Source organism: Charadrius vociferus, unplaced genomic scaffold (genome assembly GCF_000708025.1).
Source record: "Charadrius vociferus isolate BGI_N301 unplaced genomic scaffold, ASM70802v2 scaffold162, whole genome shotgun sequence".
NCBI classification, from domain to species: Eukaryota; Metazoa; Chordata; class Aves; order Charadriiformes; family Charadriidae; genus Charadrius; species Charadrius vociferus.
The window spans coordinates 796,245-815,547 of record NW_009647236.1 but is presented as its reverse complement, the minus strand read 5'-3'; the positions used below and the strand labels follow the sequence as shown (position 1 = coordinate 815,547).

The following is a 19,303-nucleotide window of genomic DNA, read 5'->3' as shown; positions in this document are numbered from 1 at the left end:
AGTTGTAAAAGTGTTGCCAAACATAAAGATCTTGTGGTATTCCCATGCTGGTTGCTCTTGCGCTCTTGGATTTTCAGAATAGTGGTGCGATTTGGTGCTTTTCCTGCTTAAGTCAGTGGCACCATAATTTATATTGAGCTGTAATATGATTTGTGTGAACTCAAAAAAAAAAAAAAAAAAAAAAAAAAAATCCAACAAACCTCTGTTTAGAAGCAAAATCTGACCTGGCATTTTACATTGTAACTATCATCAATAGTGACTATATAAGGTTTAGAAGAACTTCATTAATCACAACATCATAACCATAGTGTTAAAATTTGAATATCTCTAATACTGCATTTGCAGAAGAAATAGCTTATACTTAATTTTGTTAATCTGGGGCCTCTGATGCTATGCAAATGTATGCAAATTTGCTCCCTTGCAGACAGTTGTGCAGCAAAAATCAATTGTGTACCAAATCTCTACGTACATACAGGAACCCCAGAGTCAGGTAGAAGGAAGATTTGCTGTAGGAAAGCTATACATAGAGAGGCTCCCTACATGGTTGCAGTTCCTGAATTCTATCGTAATGTCAAAAGTGGCTGGGCTCACAACTGATTGGAATAAAAAATTCTCTCACCGATTCTAAGTTGAATCAAAGAAAGATTCAAGTACGTTTCCCAAAATAAAAAAATCTTTGGTTTTCAACATTAGTATCTAGTTTGTGATCTCTTGTTGTTTAAAAGCCAGGTGCAAGTATGTCATTACTACTGACTTAACAGGCCCAATCAATACTGCTGTTTTTCCAAAGCGCTCTTAAAGTTGTTCTAATACTCATGCAGCTTCGTTAGTGGTAGGAGCTTTTTATTCTGCTTGTTGGGGCTCTGGATTCTCTCCATTTCTCGGAGCAGTTCAAAATTACATTGTAATAAAAATATCAGTACATACACTAGGATCACACTTTTTGTAATAGAAAGACAACAACACTGGTGATCAAATGGTAGCAGATTTTTTTTAAAACAAGAGCGATATGAGTTTTAGAGATGAGGGTCTCTGAGCCTGATACTACAGAAGCCATAAAAATTAAAACATGCCAGGTTGCTGGAGGCATGGTGCCAGATTAAAGCATATTGAAAGGTCATGATAGGATGTTTGACTTCCAAGATACAATGTATGCGGAGTGTGCATAAACACAGTATCAGTACCACAATGACGCACATCTGAATGTGGGCTAATGCTCACTAGGGTCTGTGACCTGAGTGCTGTGAGTCAACATTGCCAGCAGATGGATGTCTGGTGCTAGGCTACCTTCCAGTCCCAAATAGCCTATGGCATGAAGTGTCTAAGCTCCTTATAACAAGTGTGAACAACTTGATATAGGCCATAGGGCACCATGGGATACATACAAAGGGTACATTTGAATAGGTATGGCCATGCCCAGTTCACAGTTAGCCCATGGTAAAGGGTAGCATGAGCTTAGACTTTCTCTCCCTAGCATGCCAAAAAGTGTATTTAAACTTGTACATGCAACCTGTGCCAAAGATGGATCTTAAGTTTGATCACAAAAACAAGCCCAAGCTTTAGCAGTGTAAACTAAGCTTACTTTACTTGTTGCTGTTGTCCATGGTACACTGCTACAAATGAGTTCCTCACAAATATTTATAAACAATATATAAAGTATCTTGTCCAAAAATTGTGTTATATTCAGACAGCATCATCATTGCCTCTGTGTCCTTTAAAATGAGCTATCTTGTGTGAATTCATACAAAAGTTCCTAATATTGCATAGTAGTGGTGATATTTTTGTATTCACTCTCTTCTTTCACCAGTACTGTCTTTTTTTTTTTATTATTATTCCTCTTCTCCCCGTTTTAAGGTTTCCTCCCTGCATTCTGCAGCAGTAGAAAGCGTAGACTTGTTTCCACATCAGTTTGACAGGGATGAATGAGTTTGATTCATATCACAGACATGTAAACTTTAGGCTATATTTACTTGTTTTCTCTCATTAGGTACAGCCGCTCTTTGTCTACCCTGAGGCACTCGGAAAACAAATCTGAGTTAACAAGAGGTGTGATTTTTAAACCAGACCTAAATTTCTGCAGTGACAGACTGATAACTGCAGTTATCTGAAATAGATATTTCCCTTGCATTTCACACCATTCCTTTCTCCAAATTGACTTTAAAGTGCAGAATATCATCAACCAAGAAAGTTGAAGCATGCCCTGTTAGATTGTAACTTAACTTTTTAACTCCATTTTTTCAGGCCTGACTGAACTCAGTGACAGTCCAGTTTCCCTGGAGCTAGAGCGTTGCAAGTCTCCCACTTCAGGTAAAGGTGATTGGCTTCTCTTCCTGCAGTCTGTATAAGCCATTCATGTCATGCATCACTGTGTTTCATTAATCCCTAAAAAGTGAAGAGCATAGTTACAGTTCCGAAGAGAAGAAATTACTGGAGAAGTGCTTAATACATAGCACAATAAAATCCTAAGTCTGTTTACTTAAAGAAATATTAAATGTACGTGGTGCATCTTGAGCTGAAGAGTATGAGAACATTTAAATTAACAACATCGTCCAGGTATATTCCTATATCCTCCTATTGGAGGCTTGTTTCTGTTTTCTTAAAAAGCTTTCTTTTTTCAGTAGGGAGTTCTTCTAATTTTATATATAAGTAATGCATATGTACGCATAGAGAAATTATTTGAGAACAGCAATATGGAGATGGTAAATTTTAACCATTAGAACCCACCAGTGCCTAAGTAATGCCATTTGCAATGGAAGCATAACCCCAAATAAAAATATTCACTTATCAACCACTTTGATCCAGCAGTGAAATCTTGGCCATTTAAAAATTTATAAATGCTTCCCATTTTACCCATAGTCCTTCAGAAGGTGGAGTTCATCTCATTCCTAGAGACTTTTTCTGTACGTGCCTAATCTGCATTGATCTCTTTAATGTGAGTTCACTGTCTTAAAGATCATGGCTTAGAGCTGTTTCCTAGTAGCTGACTTTTAAATGTGATGGAAAATAAGGAGGTGTAGCTGTGATACATTCATTTTGCTTGCGGAATGCATATCACACACTTCTTTTCCTTGTAGTTTGGTAAGTATTGATAGATATGGTGGGTTTTTCCCCTTAGTTATGGTAACAAATTCCTACAAATATGCTATTCAAATCCTCTGTTATTATTTCAAGTATTTTAGTGTATTATAACAGGACACTTTAATCTGGAATGGAGGCCACTGATTAGTAATTAACAAAAAGCTGAAATTCATGAAAGCATTTCACTGATGCATCAAGAACTAAAACAAAACAGGTGTTTTGAAATACGTATTTCTTTGTACTATTTGCAGCTCAAATTCTGTAGACATGGGAATATTGAAGTGAAATAGGCTGTAATAATATTGGTATAACAGTAGGACCTCAAACTCTTGAGTTGGGCCTCAGAAATGCGTGATGCGGGCTTTAAATTAAAACATTTGATAACTCAGTATAATTAGACTTTTTATTGGGTGGCTCACTGGGTTTCATCTTTTCAATCTTTTCTCCAGAAATGAGCTACAAACTCTCTTCTTTTTACTGAAAACTAAGAGATCACTGACTTGGTAAACATATGTGCATATGCTTAGTTTTATAATGATGAGTGACTCCTGTAGCACCTTACTACTTTTGCAGTTAACTTCAATTTTTCATTCTGCTATTGATCAAAAATATCTATGTTAGATAAATTTAAGATAATTTGGTCCAAACTTTGTTCTGCTTTTCTGTTTTGGAGATCATTGAGCAGGGAAAACATGACATATTTATGAATGTTTCCTATTTTAGCCCTTCCGTGTTGTTTTACAAGCTGTATTTGAATCTTTAAAATGTGAAATCAGGTACAATTTTGTAGACAGTAACTGTTATTAGAATTAACTGCTTTTTAATACAGAAGTTACTTTTACTGTGACTGATATTAATTTATTTTTTTTAATTAATGCAAAATTAGAATAATCTTGGTTCAGCGTACCTGCTCTAATGTTGGGCAAATTCCAGTCTAATCATCTGGAGTAACTGACCTCAAAATTGCAACCTCCAAGAACTTGGGCGTAGAGCTACCTTGTGCTTGTCAGCACAGCCTCACAGCTACATCAGCCTTTGCACTGGCTAACATTTCTTTCTTGTAGAACACAACTGATTGATCCTCATAGTTACGGATTCGTCAGGCAGGATCCTTCTACTTCCAGTCTTGCCTTTGATCTATTTAAAGTTCATGGCACACAAGCTCCGTAATGGAAGTGTGTGGTACCCTGTAGAGTCCTGTGATATCTGTGTTTGTAAAAGCACTCACCGCATTCCTTTGCTGAAGATAGGCCAAGACTTTATGCTTCAGAAATTTAGCAGAAATGGAAAGAACACTTGGCTGCTGAGTCAAGTGATTCAAGTTGCTGCCCAACGAAGGTCCTACCTGTTATGACTACATCACCAACTGATGAGGTTGCAAAGATGGAAGGAACAGGGTTTGATTTGTTGCAATTCATTGGGGTTGCCAGACAACATCAGTTCTTCACCTGGCAGTGAAGTTCATGCCAGTTACTGGCCCTGAGTATGCACGATGCATACACAGAGTGCAAACTGCTGGAGGACACTAGTCTACACAACAAACACTACACATATGGTGGCATGCTGGTGAGCAACTTCATCCTCAGTTCCATCAGAAGGCGAATGATTTGAGAAACAACATTGATGTGCTCACGTGCCTACTTTGAGATTCCAAGACAATACCTAGGAAGAATCCTTCCAGCACACTAATTTCCAATGTAGATGCAAACAGTTTTACATCTAAGAGAGCCATTAGTAACTTAGTCAGATTGCAGTTCCAACCAGGCCCATAAGAACAGTGTTGATAAAGGCTTCTTGGAGAACTTGAAAAATCTTCTGCCTCCTTATCTCTTTGTCTGATCCTAAACATTGCTTAGCCTGCCTGAACCATCTTGGTTTCCTTGAAAAGTGTATTTTGCCTATAACATCCTACTGCTTGTCATTATTTTAACCTCTGACTAAGCTTCTGCAGAGCCAGCCTGGGTCAACTGAGTAATTCGGCTTTGTTCTTTCTCTTCTCCCCTGCCCCAAATCAGAATTGGGCATTTGTGTTCTTTCAGTGATATGAGTGGTTGGAGCACTGAGCAAGAGACTCAGTGCTGCAGAATACTCCTAATTTTACATGCAGGTCTGGTTTCTAATTCAGTACAAATCCAACTTCTTCCATTAAGCAATATTTTAAACTTGTTTCACAAGACTGTCTTTTCAGGTGCTCCTCCTGTAATATTTACTGAGGCATGGCTTTGCAGACAATGTAATTGAAAAATCAGATTCCTGTTCTGAATGCCTTTCAGACTTGAACATGAAATTAAACCATTTGATTAATTTTTTTTCCTGAAATTCACAGTGACACACAGGTGGTAGCAGCAAGTGAAAATATACCAACCTTGCATTTTAAGAATGGTAAGCAGAGGAAAGGAGTAATCTTCCTAAATCACTGCTGTCTTATTTTAATTAAATTAGTATTTAAATACTATAGTGATGCATTTCCAATACTGTACAGGAAGACAAAAACTTAATAAAGCTTTTTGAAAGATTATGCTGATTTGTGAATATTTGAGTAGTGACAGTTTCCACTGTAAATAAAATGTGTTCCGGATATAGCAATATATGTGGAATGATGTTGGTAAAAATTGTGGAACAAAAACTTGTTCCACAAGAACAACAAAAATAATACTTATCTATATAAAGCATGTTTCATGAGAACAGTGATGCAGCATGGCATGCCATACAATGGTATTTGATTGGCTTAAAAAAAAACCCTCAGATCGTATAAAGAACAGTAGAAATCAGCATTTTTCAATACCGTCAGAATATCTCACGCTTACTCCTTCATGCCATGTTCTTTCAATGGAGAAAGTCAAATCGCATTTTGATTGTTGTTTGTGATTTGGAGGTCAAAAGTTAGGGCTTTGTACCGCATTAACTCTACAATGGCATGTGAGAGCTCAGTAGCTCTAAAACAAAATAAAAAAACTCTTAGTTTACAAAACAAAACATTTACATTTACAAAACATTGCCTTGTAAGCACCCATAATGTAAATGGTGCTACATCCAATGTTGGAGTCAATTACTATATAATATAGTCTAGAACAGTACCCATTCCAGTAAAGTTTACCTTTATTTTTATCATCTCATTGGGAAAATTTATTCAGGAGTCTTAGGAATAGAATATATATAATATACATTATTATATATGTCCCTTACTGCTGTAGCCATTTATATGCAGCTTCATATTGAAGCATGTGGTTGAGAATACACTGTGAGCACAAGAAAATGCATCTTTGGGAGGTCATTTAATTGTGTTGTGTAAGATGCAATGAACAGTTTAGACTTCTTTCAAAGATCAGAAGGAAAGAATTCATTGGTCCATGTGTAGGAGAGTGACTTCTCAAATGTGTGTTCTAAAATGAAAGTGCATTTGTAGTTTTTCTTAAGAAATCACCTTAATATTGAGGGCTCGCATCCGAAATGCTTTTAAGACTATAGAGCTTAGAGAAGGCTATGTAAAGATTTCCACAATTGATTCCCATGAGCTTTGGGACAGGTCCCTAATGACAAGATTACGAGTTTTTGTGCGCACTGTGATTTCAAAATGGTCTATCCTGTTTCATTCCACTGGTTAAATCTGCTGTGATCAGGCCCATGCCATGTCCAGCTCCCACTTCCCTACATGAAAGGTTTTTAAACAACTTTGTTTCAAGAGGAATATTATTAAGTTTCTAACAGTCGCTCTTTTTTAACTTGTGGGTAACTGCAAAGTAGCTGAAGAGGTTTGACTCAGTTTGAAATTTATATTCTCATAGAAAACAAGCTAGAAAGTAAATGTTTCAAAACATTTTGTGTATGGAAAACAGAATGTAATTTATTTTGAAACTTGATTATTGATAACACTGCCAGCATAACCATTTCTACTTATTTATATTAAATTAAAAAGTATGTTTGCTAGTCAGAAGGCAAATTAATCATTAAAGAGAGGTTAGCTCCTGTACAGTGAATACAAGATGCATTTTATCACTTTTTCCAATATGTGGGGGGTTCTGATCAGGTGAATTCATGCTTGCTTTAAATCTCGAGAAGGGATGTGTATGTAGGGATTAGCAAGGAACAGGGAGCAGTACGAGTGGGCAGAGGGGAGGAAATGGGGACCTGGGTTTGGACCATGGTGTTTTGCTTAGAGAGAGCAGTAGGGGTAGCCCCCGTGAAGCTTGTGGTGCATGGCTCAGGGTTCAAGGGGGCTTGAGCTCACTAACAGAGGCCAGCAGCTCCTATGGACCCAGGAGACGGGAGCTAAGCAAGGGAGCAGGGCAGCTCTGGGGGTGGTGACCAGGCCCAAGCACAGCCTAGTGATCGCCAGGTAGGTCCAGGGACAGAACAGGATGTCGGTCTGTAAGTCCAGGTCTGGATCAGCAGAGCCATGGCCAGCCACAGGAATGGCAGCAAAGCAGCAGGAGCTGTAGCTCAGGGCAGGAGTAAGAGTTAGGTTCAGCTTGAAAGCAGCTTCCATGGGAAAGTGCTGCCTGGGGCGCTCTGCCTGAGGCCACCAAAGGAAGAGGACTGTCTCTACCCTGGTCTGAGTGCCAACAGCCAAACCTCCAGGACCTTACTGTGTACTTGTCCAAGTGGGTATCTAAATACTGGGCTCTTAAATCCATGTAGAAGGAGATTGGGAGTGATATTCCAAAGTATTATGCAGGCGGAAGCTGCCTAATAGGAAAAGAGCCGTATGAAGTCACCTTCATTTTGAATAATAGGAAATTCTCTGACTACAGTCCTGCTGTAACAGCTGAGGGAAACACATCACCAAATGTCATAGCTTTGAGCGCACATTTGCTTGTTGGTTGTGCCTTGGTGTTTTCATTGAAAGACTGATAGGAACCATATGGCTACAAGATAGGACATTGTGCAGTCAGGAGACCTGGGTGCTCAGCTTAGCTAGCTGCCAGGCCATACCTATTAAATCTGTCTGTGCCTCTTTCTCATCCTGGACTTGGATAACTTGGCTGTTTACACATTAAGCTTTTTTGGGCAAGGGCTGTCTTGCCTTGTACTGTGGCATCACACTTCTGCTGGCTGCCTCCAGCATGAAAGCAAACAAATAACGGTAACAAGCAATGCTGCTACCCTCTTGGACCTTTATACTGTACTCCATCCTTAAATTAAACTGGTTTTCAAAAGCTCTTTCTCAGCAAGATAGGATTACATGCATGATCCTCCTTTATAACAAATGTAGAGATAGTAAAATGTGCATGATTTAGGTACTAAAAATGTTTCATAGTAATCCACATTCTGATCAGTTTAATAGCACAATATTAGTTTTACCCACCACCACCCCGCCCCCCCAAAAAAAAGTAATATGCACAGCTTTAGCCATAGTAAAGCATGAAAGCAACCACCTCCTCCTTTTGTTTTTACCCTCAAAGATGCGGTCTATCAACAGTGGTCCAATGGTGTGTCCAAGCACAATCATGTCCTTACACCAAAAATTTCAAAATTTGGTGGTGGAAATGGTGGTAGGAGTAACTATGGGCTTCCTCAACTGCACTGCCTTCATTTCCTGATGCTGTCTCTCCTTTGTCCTTTAGCCCTCTGCTCACCATGTCCCCTACTCTCTATCCCTGTACCCATAAACCAACCCTCTCCTGTATACTCCTCTTCGTTCCGATCCTGAGTCCCTTCAGCATCCTGAGACTGTGTTATATTGCAGCCTTCAGTAAGGTATGCCTATTTTGTCTGTGAGCAGCTGTGGCAGCTCCCAAATCAAGCCTTTTTAGAGTACTTCAGAGGAATCAGAAAGTACATATTTTGCATGTGCTGTATGAACCTGCATGCAAATAGTTGGGAGTTATTTCTGCAGTCTTACAGTTCAGACATATATATGACAATTTGGGAACAGCTGTGGCATATAACACATGCAATTTCTGTTCTACAGAAACACCTGTAACATAGAAATAGAAGAGGTTAAACCGCTTTGCAAATCTCAAAGCCTCCATGACAGCACTAATGAAGCTCCTCAGTGTTAAATGCAGCTAGGTTTTATAGCTCTGAAATATCCTAATCTGGATCCTAGTCTGGTAGTAAGGTGTCCCACAGTCCTCCTTAGGAATTGATAATATTTTTTCAGAGCGCTGGTTGGCCAGATATTTTCCTTTTCTTTAAAGGAGATTATATCACAAGTGATGCTTCTTTCTCTATAGCAAAGCACTGATTTTGTGGAGCAGTGTCCTCCATTCACAGTCTGAAAGAGTTTTTTTTTGACAGTTGCTCAGATAAATGGAATGTTTTTAAAAGGCTATTCAAAAAATCAAGTTGCCTTTTCTGTGAATACCTAAAATGGATGTAGGAACTTAACACTTGTTATCCAAATTGGAGAATTTTCATGTAGTAGTGTTAGTGATGTATATTTTGATGTTGAGTTGATCTGAAGAGATCTCTTCTCCTTATCCTAATGCATCCAGTTAAAGTAACAGCTAGAAATGGGTTACTGGGAGGGCTATACTGGTTCTACTGATGCCAAAATGTTGCTCAAAAGCCTAAAGGCCTCCCCTACTCTTCCCTGAAGAAAGAAAGAAAAACATCTAGGATAGGTGCCAGCTGATACTTTATTCTGCCACATTGCAGGCTCTGTAGTTTATGACATTTTGCAAAAGAATGCAACAGGATTTCTTTCTAGGGTCTCTGTGACTTGAAATGGTAAGTCGCTGTTTGGGGCATCCTTCTGACCTAAAAGCTTACTAAACAGTAATTACAAAGGACTTATTCCTTATATTCATATGTTCCAGTGTTTCTGTCACTGTGGTACTTACCTTGTGGGACTTTCATTAGGAGTGCACTAGTTAGCTGACAAATACTTCATCGTTCACTTCTAGTAACAGACTCTATAGGTAAGGGGTAAAAGCCAGAAAACAATGTGAAAAAATACTGAATGAATGTGAAATGAAAGAACCATATTGGAAATTAAGTCTTCTGAATAATTAATAAAAGATTTCTTAAGGCATTCTTTTAATAAATTTAATGCTGTTTTGACTGCTACAAGACATGCTTCATTTCAGTTCTCTGGTGTTCATTGTTTAAAAATGTGCTCACGTGTAAGGAAATGAAAACATTTTTGAACAGAAGCAAAATCATAGTTTTGTTGCATAATTGGAACACAACAGATAATTAAATCTTCAGTAAATTGAGTGCAATATTTTGATGTCTAGATAATACCATATTATATCCTGAAGCTTCTGTGTTCCGTTTCTGTGCAATCTGTCTTCCTTTCCGTAATAGTACAATAGTGTGTTCTGTCTCCATTACCTGTACAATATGCCCTCTCTTTTTCAAATGGTATCTTGAGGCATGATGTCATCAGAACTCATAATTTCGTTGCACCCTCTTATTAAATTGGTTTCCAGGTGTTTAAATATTTGTGAGATGCTGCATAACAAGCATTTGCAATATGTGCCTTAATCTCATTTGTATTTTTTTTTTATCATTCCTGTCATCACAAGGTAAGATATTGCAGCACACAGCCAAAGCTGTGTAAAGCACCATTCACTTCTTGAGAGCTGGAGTAATGTTTTTTTCCAGTGCTTCTTTGTTCAGTTACATTTATTTTGCTGAATGGTGTACATGAAAATATTTAAACCGTAATTCTGCCTTTATATATGTTGATTAAAAAAAAGTGCTACAAATTTGCAACATGGTATTAACCAGAAGATGGCATGTTGTTTTCCCTCGCTCCTTTTTCTTTCTTACTTATTAACAACTGCCTTTCTCCTTTTTCTGTTGTTTCAGTTAAAGGATCAAGAAAGTTAAGTCTGCCAACAGATCTTAAGACTGATCTTGGTACGGTAGGCAAAAGCCAACAGCTTTAAACTTCCTTACATTCATTGGCAAAACATTTTACCAACTGGTTCATGAGATAACACAATAACCTTGGAGGCTTTGTCTGAAAAGGCTTTCTAAAAACCACCTATTAACCCATACAGTTCTGTTGGCAGCTCTCAGCATTTTGCTTGTTTAATATTCATTTATTTCATATAGACGCATTTTGCTAGTCATTACACACTGTGTGTGTAATATTTGATTATGAAAAGGCTCTAGAACTTTTGACACACTTGAGCCATTATAACTGGTTGTCAGTGATGTTTATCTCTGCGTATAACACCCAATGCATGCGCTAGTCTATTTTCTTTATTTGATGTACAGATTCTGTGCCACAACAGTGATACGACCATCGAACATGTATATTTTATGGTGTCTTTGAATTTCTGAGAAGTTAGATCAGAAATCGGTCATTTGTGTCTCAGTCCTCTCCTTGAGACTTACCTCAACCAACTGTTAAGAGCAGTTTGCGCTAACCTTTTTCTCAATTCTTCTTTAATATTTCAGTGGAAATGCACAGTAAGTGAGAGCAGAAATTTCACCTCAAAAAACCTAAAATGAAAATTCAACATCTTGCATAACATAAAAATGTTTGGGGCAGATCATGCCCTCTTAAATATCCATGTAAAGGGGATTGCTCCTGGTGTTTGGGTTGGAATGTGTGGTTCACACAAAGATTTTTATAATTATCTTTAAATATTCTCAGTCTCAAGGAGTTCTTTCTAGTTTTGCTCTCATGGGAAGTTTCTCGTGTAAGATGACTGAAAAAGCCATGTAGCCATGCCTCATTACTTTGAGTGTCTTTTTAGAGATAGAAATTAAAGTTGGATCACATCCTTGCATAATGCAGCTGAACTTAATTTCTGTCACTAGGAATCATGTGCATGTATTAACCAATGTAGCACTGTTCCCCAAGGCAACAGTTAGGGGAATAGGTATGTCTTCATATTATAAATGATTGAGGAACTGGAAAAAAGCTAATAGCTCCTGATAAAGATTAAGTAAATAAATGTTAAAAAATCATTGGGAAATTTAATCCAGATTGTGCAGATTTCAGTGTGCAGAGTGGTTTAGTTGAAATAACTCACTCCATCATTAACAGTGATGTTTAAGAAACTAGGAATGTAGGAATACATCCCCCCAAAAATTGTGGAAAATTGTAATATAATACTCCAGAAAGGTAAAAAGGAGTAATGTAGGCAGCTATACACCTGTAAAATTAGTATTTTACACTAAAATAATTTAATTTTTGTTTCTAATGTTTCACTAATTAATTTTTATTAATTAGTATTTATCACTAAATAAATGGGCTGCTATTAAGAGGGAAGATAAATACACAGAGTATCAAAATAGCCATAGGGTAGGCTAAACTGTAGGCTAGCCATAGGTAAGGCTAAACCATACTCTATGGATTAGTCTTCTTTTTGTTAACATTATTAAAAATATATAATCTTGAAGGATACATGGCATGAAATAGAATTCAATCCTGAGTTGTAACACAAGAAAAAGATAAATGTGATGTGTACAAGGCTGGATTTATAGGTTTTTAGAAAGGAAGAAACAAATCAATGTAACTAGAAGTGGTGAGGGCTTTACTGTGTAATATAGGAATCAGTATTAAGATTTTATTTTATTCAGCATCTTAGGACAGACAACTTTATAAAGTTGCATATCAGAGAAAAAAGCTGCCTTACCATCCAACATTCCCATGCTGGGAGCTGGACAGTAATGTAAGCATTGCCTAGAATATATTGACAAATTGAAGGCAGATTTATGTTTAAAAAAAAAAAAACAAAAACAAAACAAACCTGAACACCAAAAAAAACCCCACACCCACAAAACCCCAAGGACTAGGGAGCAGGAGGACTATATACAAAAGGAAAGATGTTAAATTAAACCTAAGTGCATAGAAGGCATGGTGATTCATCTTAAACGTATGACATATGTAAGGAAGTTTGAAGAGTAATGGAATGCGTAATCCTGTCTGTGATTAATTTCAAAACAGTCATGTTTCTACCATTCGTCTATTTACCTGTACTCATTATTTTTTAATAATGTAGAACAAGTTAAGTATAAACTAAAAATAAATCTAAGAAGGTCTGTCTCAACATCTTGCAGAAACTAGTGGATCTCCTTTAATTTCAAAAGCTTCACGCAGACCGAAAGGTATTATCAAATTGTCACTTAAGCATTTTGTTTGTTGTTATTGCCACAGCTATTGAGTGCTCTGTACTCATTACCTAAAAGCCTGGTGGATTGCTAAGCATAAAACATGTGGAAGCACTGTATAAGCTGGCAGATACTCATGGGTACTCAACTGCAGAGGAAGGTTAAAAAAAACCAAAAAAAACCTGCCACAAACAAAACCCGAAAACTGAAACAAAACAAAAAAACTTATTTCAGTTCATCTTCATGACTGTCTTAGAAGAGCAGAAGATTTCTGTTAATTATTCTAGCCATTAAAACTGTGCTGAATTATAGATTGCTTAGTTTACAACGGGCTGGAAAAAGCTGCTCTTTCTCAATGTAAGGAGCTAAATTTTAATGATTGTTCCTGGAAAAGGTGAAGAATAATGTTTGCATTTCATTCACGTCTGCTCCATAATGTCCTGGATACACTGGCAGAGCTCTTAGAGATTATTTATCCACCATTTGGCTGTTGCCTGAGATTGTACCCATAGTCTAAATATTCAGGGGATAACAACACACTGGCCCACGCTTCTTTTAAAGATATTCAGGTCACCGCTTCCAAATCATAAGATATGGTACATTCATCCCATTGGCTCTGGCTCATAGCTTTTCCTAGTGTGCTGATACATCGCCTACTCTCAGCACTGACTGCAGCTAATTGGGAAATACATTAGCATTTGGCAGCTTACAGTTCTGCTCCCTTCTGAGGATCTGGATCATGTAACGTCCTTGCTTCATTCGAGTTGTAATGGTAGAGGTTAAGTAGAAGTTAAATCTGTTTCAGGTGGAGGCGCTGTCAGTACTGAGAATTGTTTGGGGAGTCGTTTGCTAGTATTTAAGGGAATGTGTGATGTGGTGACAGAGGGTGTTCTAGTTAAACCTGTCAGGGTTTTCCTGACGTAAAGGTACTTTGGGACTCCATTGTGACCTTTGTATGACTGATCATTTAGTTTACCTTAGCATCTTTTTATTTTGATGTAGTGCTTATTATCTGTCCTTTCTGAAGATGTTTTTGATGTAGTGCTTATTATCTGTCCTTGCTGAAGAAGTCACCTGTGGATGCCATATCTCCCTGCAGAAATGTGGGAATATGCCATATGTAGGGATACATTGAAACGTTTTTATAGTTTTAGTTACTGCAGATCATAGGAACCCAAGGTTTATTTGAGTTGGCCAGAAGGAAGATGTAACATTGCACATACTGTACATTTTTCCCTATCATCCTTCAGAGACAGCTCTGAACAATAGCATCGTCTTTATTTTTGAACCTAATCCTGTTTCCCAAACTGTTCTGAAAAGATTGTCTACATTTCCATGCAGTCTTGCAATGAAATGAATTATGGGGATAATCCTAATCTAATTTACTCAAGTGGAGAATCTGGGATATATCCAGGCACGTACAACTTCTTTTATATGAGAGTTTTCTAACTTTGGTTCACCAGTCACTTTAAGCATCAGCTTGTTTGGGTTTTTAGGAAGTATTACTGCTCATTTCATTAAAAGCTTTCAAGGTTTCCAGGTGATCAGAGGGAGCTAGACAGAAGTCCTAACTAAAGATGGAGGTACTCGGTAACTGCTAATTTTTATTTAATTCCTATGAACAGATGGTTTCACTGTGTGAAGTTATGCTATCACCTAGACTTTATTAGCCAAAGAACAAAAGAAAATGCAAATAGGGACAGACATCTTTTGTTTCCTCTTGCTAAGCCTTGATCTTCAAAAGATTTATATAATTTCCTATGCTTCTGCAGGTATTTATAGGCAGTGAATGGACTCTTTACCAGGTCAGAGTAAATGTCTCCCATTTTATACAGCAGTGAAAAACTAGACAAAGCTCAGTTTTTTCAAAGATTTGAGAAATGTCTTCTGATGCAGAGGCCCAAAAACTTCAATTCTGAAAGTTGGCTTCATAAAACACAATTGTAGGGGTCAGACAAAGGAGCTTTCATTGTAGCTCTGTATTCCATTTTGTACTAGGTTTGTGGAATCTGTTTGATTTTTCTTTCCTTAAATATTTTTGCATATCATAATAGAATTATAATAAGAAAATATCCACCGTTCAATGCCTTTGTAGTTCATTGCAAGGGAAGCGTCATTTCCTGGGTGCTCCCAAGCCTATGAAACAGTACCCGGATATTGTAAAGAAGACCTCATTTTTATTTTAAGGATGAGAAGTGGGATTACAGCAATTCTTGCTTTACGCTTTTGAAGTACTTTAGAGCAGACATTAGGCACTGGCAAAATTTTGAAGCTTTTAAGCTGTTTTTGGTTGGACAAACTAGTAGCTTTTAAGTGGATCATTCTATACTAGTTTTTCTGTCTCTGGATCTGTAATTCTGTTTACAATGCCAAAGAACATTTCAGAAAATTTGAAATTATATGAGTTGCTTTCCTCCGTGGTCTGATATTTTTAGAATTCAGACATTCAACTTAAACAGTGCTTTTCTTGAATTAGTTGGCAATATACATTGAAAATTATATGTATTTTTACATGCAAAGGATTTTATGGACTGTTCGGTGTGTGTCTCCTTCCAGAATGGTAGAGTAATTTCTGTTCACTTTTCAGTCTGAAAATACCAGCTGAACTGAGGAATCATCTGAACTCTGCTTGTAGTTAGAATCACAGCATAATTAAGGTTGGAAGAGACCTCTAGAGGTTGTCTAGGCCATAAGCCTGCTCAAAGCAGGTCTAGACCAGGTAGGTCAAGGCAGTGTCCAGTTGACTTTCAAATACCTCCAAGGACAAGGGGTCCACAACCTCTCTGCGTGACGTCTTCCAGTATTTGATCATCCATGCAGGAGAAAAACGTTTTCCTAATATCTAACCAGAATTCCCCATGTTCCAAGTTGTGTCCTTTGCCTCTCATCCGATCACTGTGCAACTCTGAGAAGTGTCTGGCTCTATCTCTGTATACTCAGATCAAGTAGTTGCAGACAGCAGTAAGGTCTCCTCTCAGTGTTCTCTTCTTAAGTCTGAAAAAAAACCAGTTATCAGCCTTTCCTCTTACATCATGTGTGCTGACTCCCTTACCAGCCTGGTTGACCCCTGCTGACCTCATTCCTGTATGTCAATATCTTACTTGTAATGGGGAGCCCAAAACTGAGCACGGGACTTGAGATGCAGTCTGAAAAGCACCAAATAGACAGGAAGGATTATGTCCCTCAAGTTGCTGGCTATGCTCTCACTGATTCAGTGGAGGATGTGGTTTGCCTTTTTCGCTGCAAGTTTGATCGTTATTAAGATTAAAAACATTGTGGGTTGGACTAAAGGCTTTCACTTTTACAGAAATGGTTTTAAACCTTTGGCCTCTCTGCAATTTCACATTTTCACGTTTGGATTTTGATATTCAGTAGCTAGGACCCTACTAGACAAAAGTCTCTTTCATCTGCTGAAGGTCAGGTATATGTCAGCACCACTTTCTTCCTTAATTAAATAAGAGGTTTATGGTCAAACATTTTTAAAAGACAACCTATGCTAACAGTTCTATTAACACTCTGCCACTCCAAATAACCAGAATAAAAAACAAGAGCTGAACAGCAGGTTAACTCTGTCAAATATTACGGCATAATAGGCATGAAGTGTGTGGTTATATTTCAAATGCAGAAAGGGGCTGTGTTCAAATTTCTAATGCTTCCAGATTAAAGAAAAAAAAAAAAACCAAAAACCACCCAAAACCTGATATATACGGGAGATTTAACAAGCAAGTAGTTTAAAGGAAAGGTAAGTGCTTAAAATTATCAAAATGATACCATAATTAAAATGTTTATAACTGATACAGTTAAATGTAGTCACGAAGGCACGGCAGTAAAATTTGTTAACTGAAACAAAAAAACAAGCAGTAAAGATCATCGTACATTTAAGAGTTGATAATGATAAAATGATATGCAGCTGTTAGGCTCACAGTGTGATAAATATTCACTGTTCCGAAGTTCTCTGTTTTTACTTAAAGAAGAGTTCCTTACTGAGGACTCTCAAAGGTAAGTCATTTGCCACTCCTTTCAAGCAATGCAAACACATCCTTCCATTCCGTGGTCTCTACGCTTCTCAGGTTGTCATACTGTCCAGCAGTCAAAATCTGGCACTACAAATAGATTTACCAGACATGACTGGACCCAAAGCTCCTCTTTAGTAAGTAACTTGGTGTCCTGGTTTGAGGTAAAACAGAACTGATTTTCTGTTCAGTAATTTTGATTTTTAGCTAAGCCTCTTCTAACTAACTGAACTCTCTGAAATTAGCAGCATATTGTGGAGACACTGTTAGTTCTCAGAGCGATAAGACCTGATTATTTGTAATTTATGCCAAGGAATGGTATGCAGAGAGGCTCTTGCTTATACTTACTGCTATAACACCCAAGGCCAGCTAAATTTATTTGCCCCATTGGAGGGTCAGAAGTGGAGAAGTGTAGAGGGGTCCCACCTGCGGGGAGGAGCAGACAGGACAGGTGACCCAAAACTGACCAACGGGGTATTCCATCCCATCTGCCTCATGCTCAGTATAAAAGCTGAGGGATCAAAGGCTCAGCCCTCTTTTTTCAGTGGCCGGCATCCAAGGAGGACTCTCTCTGTTCGTCTGCCTTTGATCCCAATCCCCTCATTCCTGAATCCAGATCTGGAATCCAGCTCCCATCTGTCGCTGAGTCCAGTCTGGGACTTTCCCCATGCCTGTCAGTGACACGATCATCGTCCTGGGAGCTTGATATGTTTTTGTATATATTGTATATATTTCATTATTTTCCTTTTATTATTATTTTATTAATTTATTAATATTTTCATTAAAGTAGTTTAGTTTTTTTCTAAATTCATAAGTCCCTTTCTATCTCTTCCTCCTCTTCTGGAAGGGAGATACTCTCCCTTCTCTAAAGGGAGAGGGGTCAGAGAGCATCTGTTGTTCGTTTCGGTGGCCAGTTCAGCCCAAACCATGACACTTGGATTGGGATTAAGCTCTCGCACAGATGGTCATCTGTAGGCAGAGACTCAGGAATGAGACAGATGGTCCTATCACCTGGTTTGGACTTAAAGCAGCGTCCAAAGTCTTAGTAACTCACCTGTGTGTACAAGCAGAAGAATATTTAGAAAGTAATAATTTTTCCTGTATAATTATTTTGACAACAAAGTGATAACAAAAGAAGGATAAATAAGAACTCTACGTCAGAAGTTATCAACTGTAAAATCTGGGTTTGCAGCATTGAAATAAGAATGAACAATTGTTCCTAGTTTATTTATTACAATAACCTGGTGTGAAATCTGTCAAAAATCTACTATAATGTAGATTTTTACATTATAAATAATGTAAACAAGTTTGGAAAAACTTGGATGTTTTTAGAATTGTTTGATTGCTGTATAATAATTATGTGTAAACTTAATGACATTTGGAATGCCTTATTTGAACCATGTCTGTGCCTTTTTCTGTTGAGTATTTACAAGCATGTTAGCATCTGTGGAGCTAACATGTGGTAGCTCAATTATTTCAGACATTCTTAGCTCTAGTTAAAAGCAACGATCTTTGGAAAAATTATGGGAAGAATCTGGAAGAATCTTGTTAGAATAGACTAAAAACAATTTTGTTGTAATTATCGTAGATTTTATTCATTCATTTCAGATGGAAGGGTGGAGTTTTGTTTAGAAAGTCTCCAGCTCGTGTCATGCTTTATTTTTGTCGTGTTCAAGTTAAAAAAAAATGTTTCCAGTCCGACCTCTTTGAAGAATTTTTCATCTTCAGAAATGGAGAATTAAACCCAGATTTTTTCATCTTGAAAATGCAGGAGCAATACTAATAAGGGCTGCTTAGAACTCATTTTTGATATCATAGATGTGGTTCATCCACTCTGCTTACATGTTTCAGTGTTGTCCTCTGTGCAGCTCAGAGCATCATGTTTCATGCTTATGTTTCAGAATCAAATCAAGTTTTCTGTCTGTGTTTTCCTGTTTATTCCACAAAGTATAGCAACAATTTATGTTACATTATTCTGTTGGAGCTCACTGAGTGCTGTGTACTTTTTGAGACAGTCCAGTAGTGTGGTGGTGTGTGATCACTGGAAATTCAGCAGAGGAATCTGAGGAGCAGAGTTAGATCCCAAGTGGTCCAAAATGTTCCCACTGTTCTCAGGGAACAAAACTACATTTATTTTTAGATTTGTACCACCAGGTTTCTTTTTTCAGATATGATAATGTAGAGGTGATGTTATG

General features: G+C 37.7%; 1 protein-coding gene across 1 annotated transcript in view; it reads left to right on the top strand.

Annotated features, from left to right (window-relative positions):
• STXBP5L (syntaxin binding protein 5-like) overlaps window positions 1-19,303 on the top strand; it is a 206,857-nt gene that overhangs the window by 159,223 nt on the left and 28,331 nt on the right. The window contains exon 20 of the mRNA XM_009879889.1: window positions 2,242-2,307. Coding sequence (XP_009878191.1) covers window positions 2,242-2,307 — 66 coding nt within the window. The remainder of the gene's footprint in view (window positions 1-2,241; window positions 2,308-19,303) is intronic.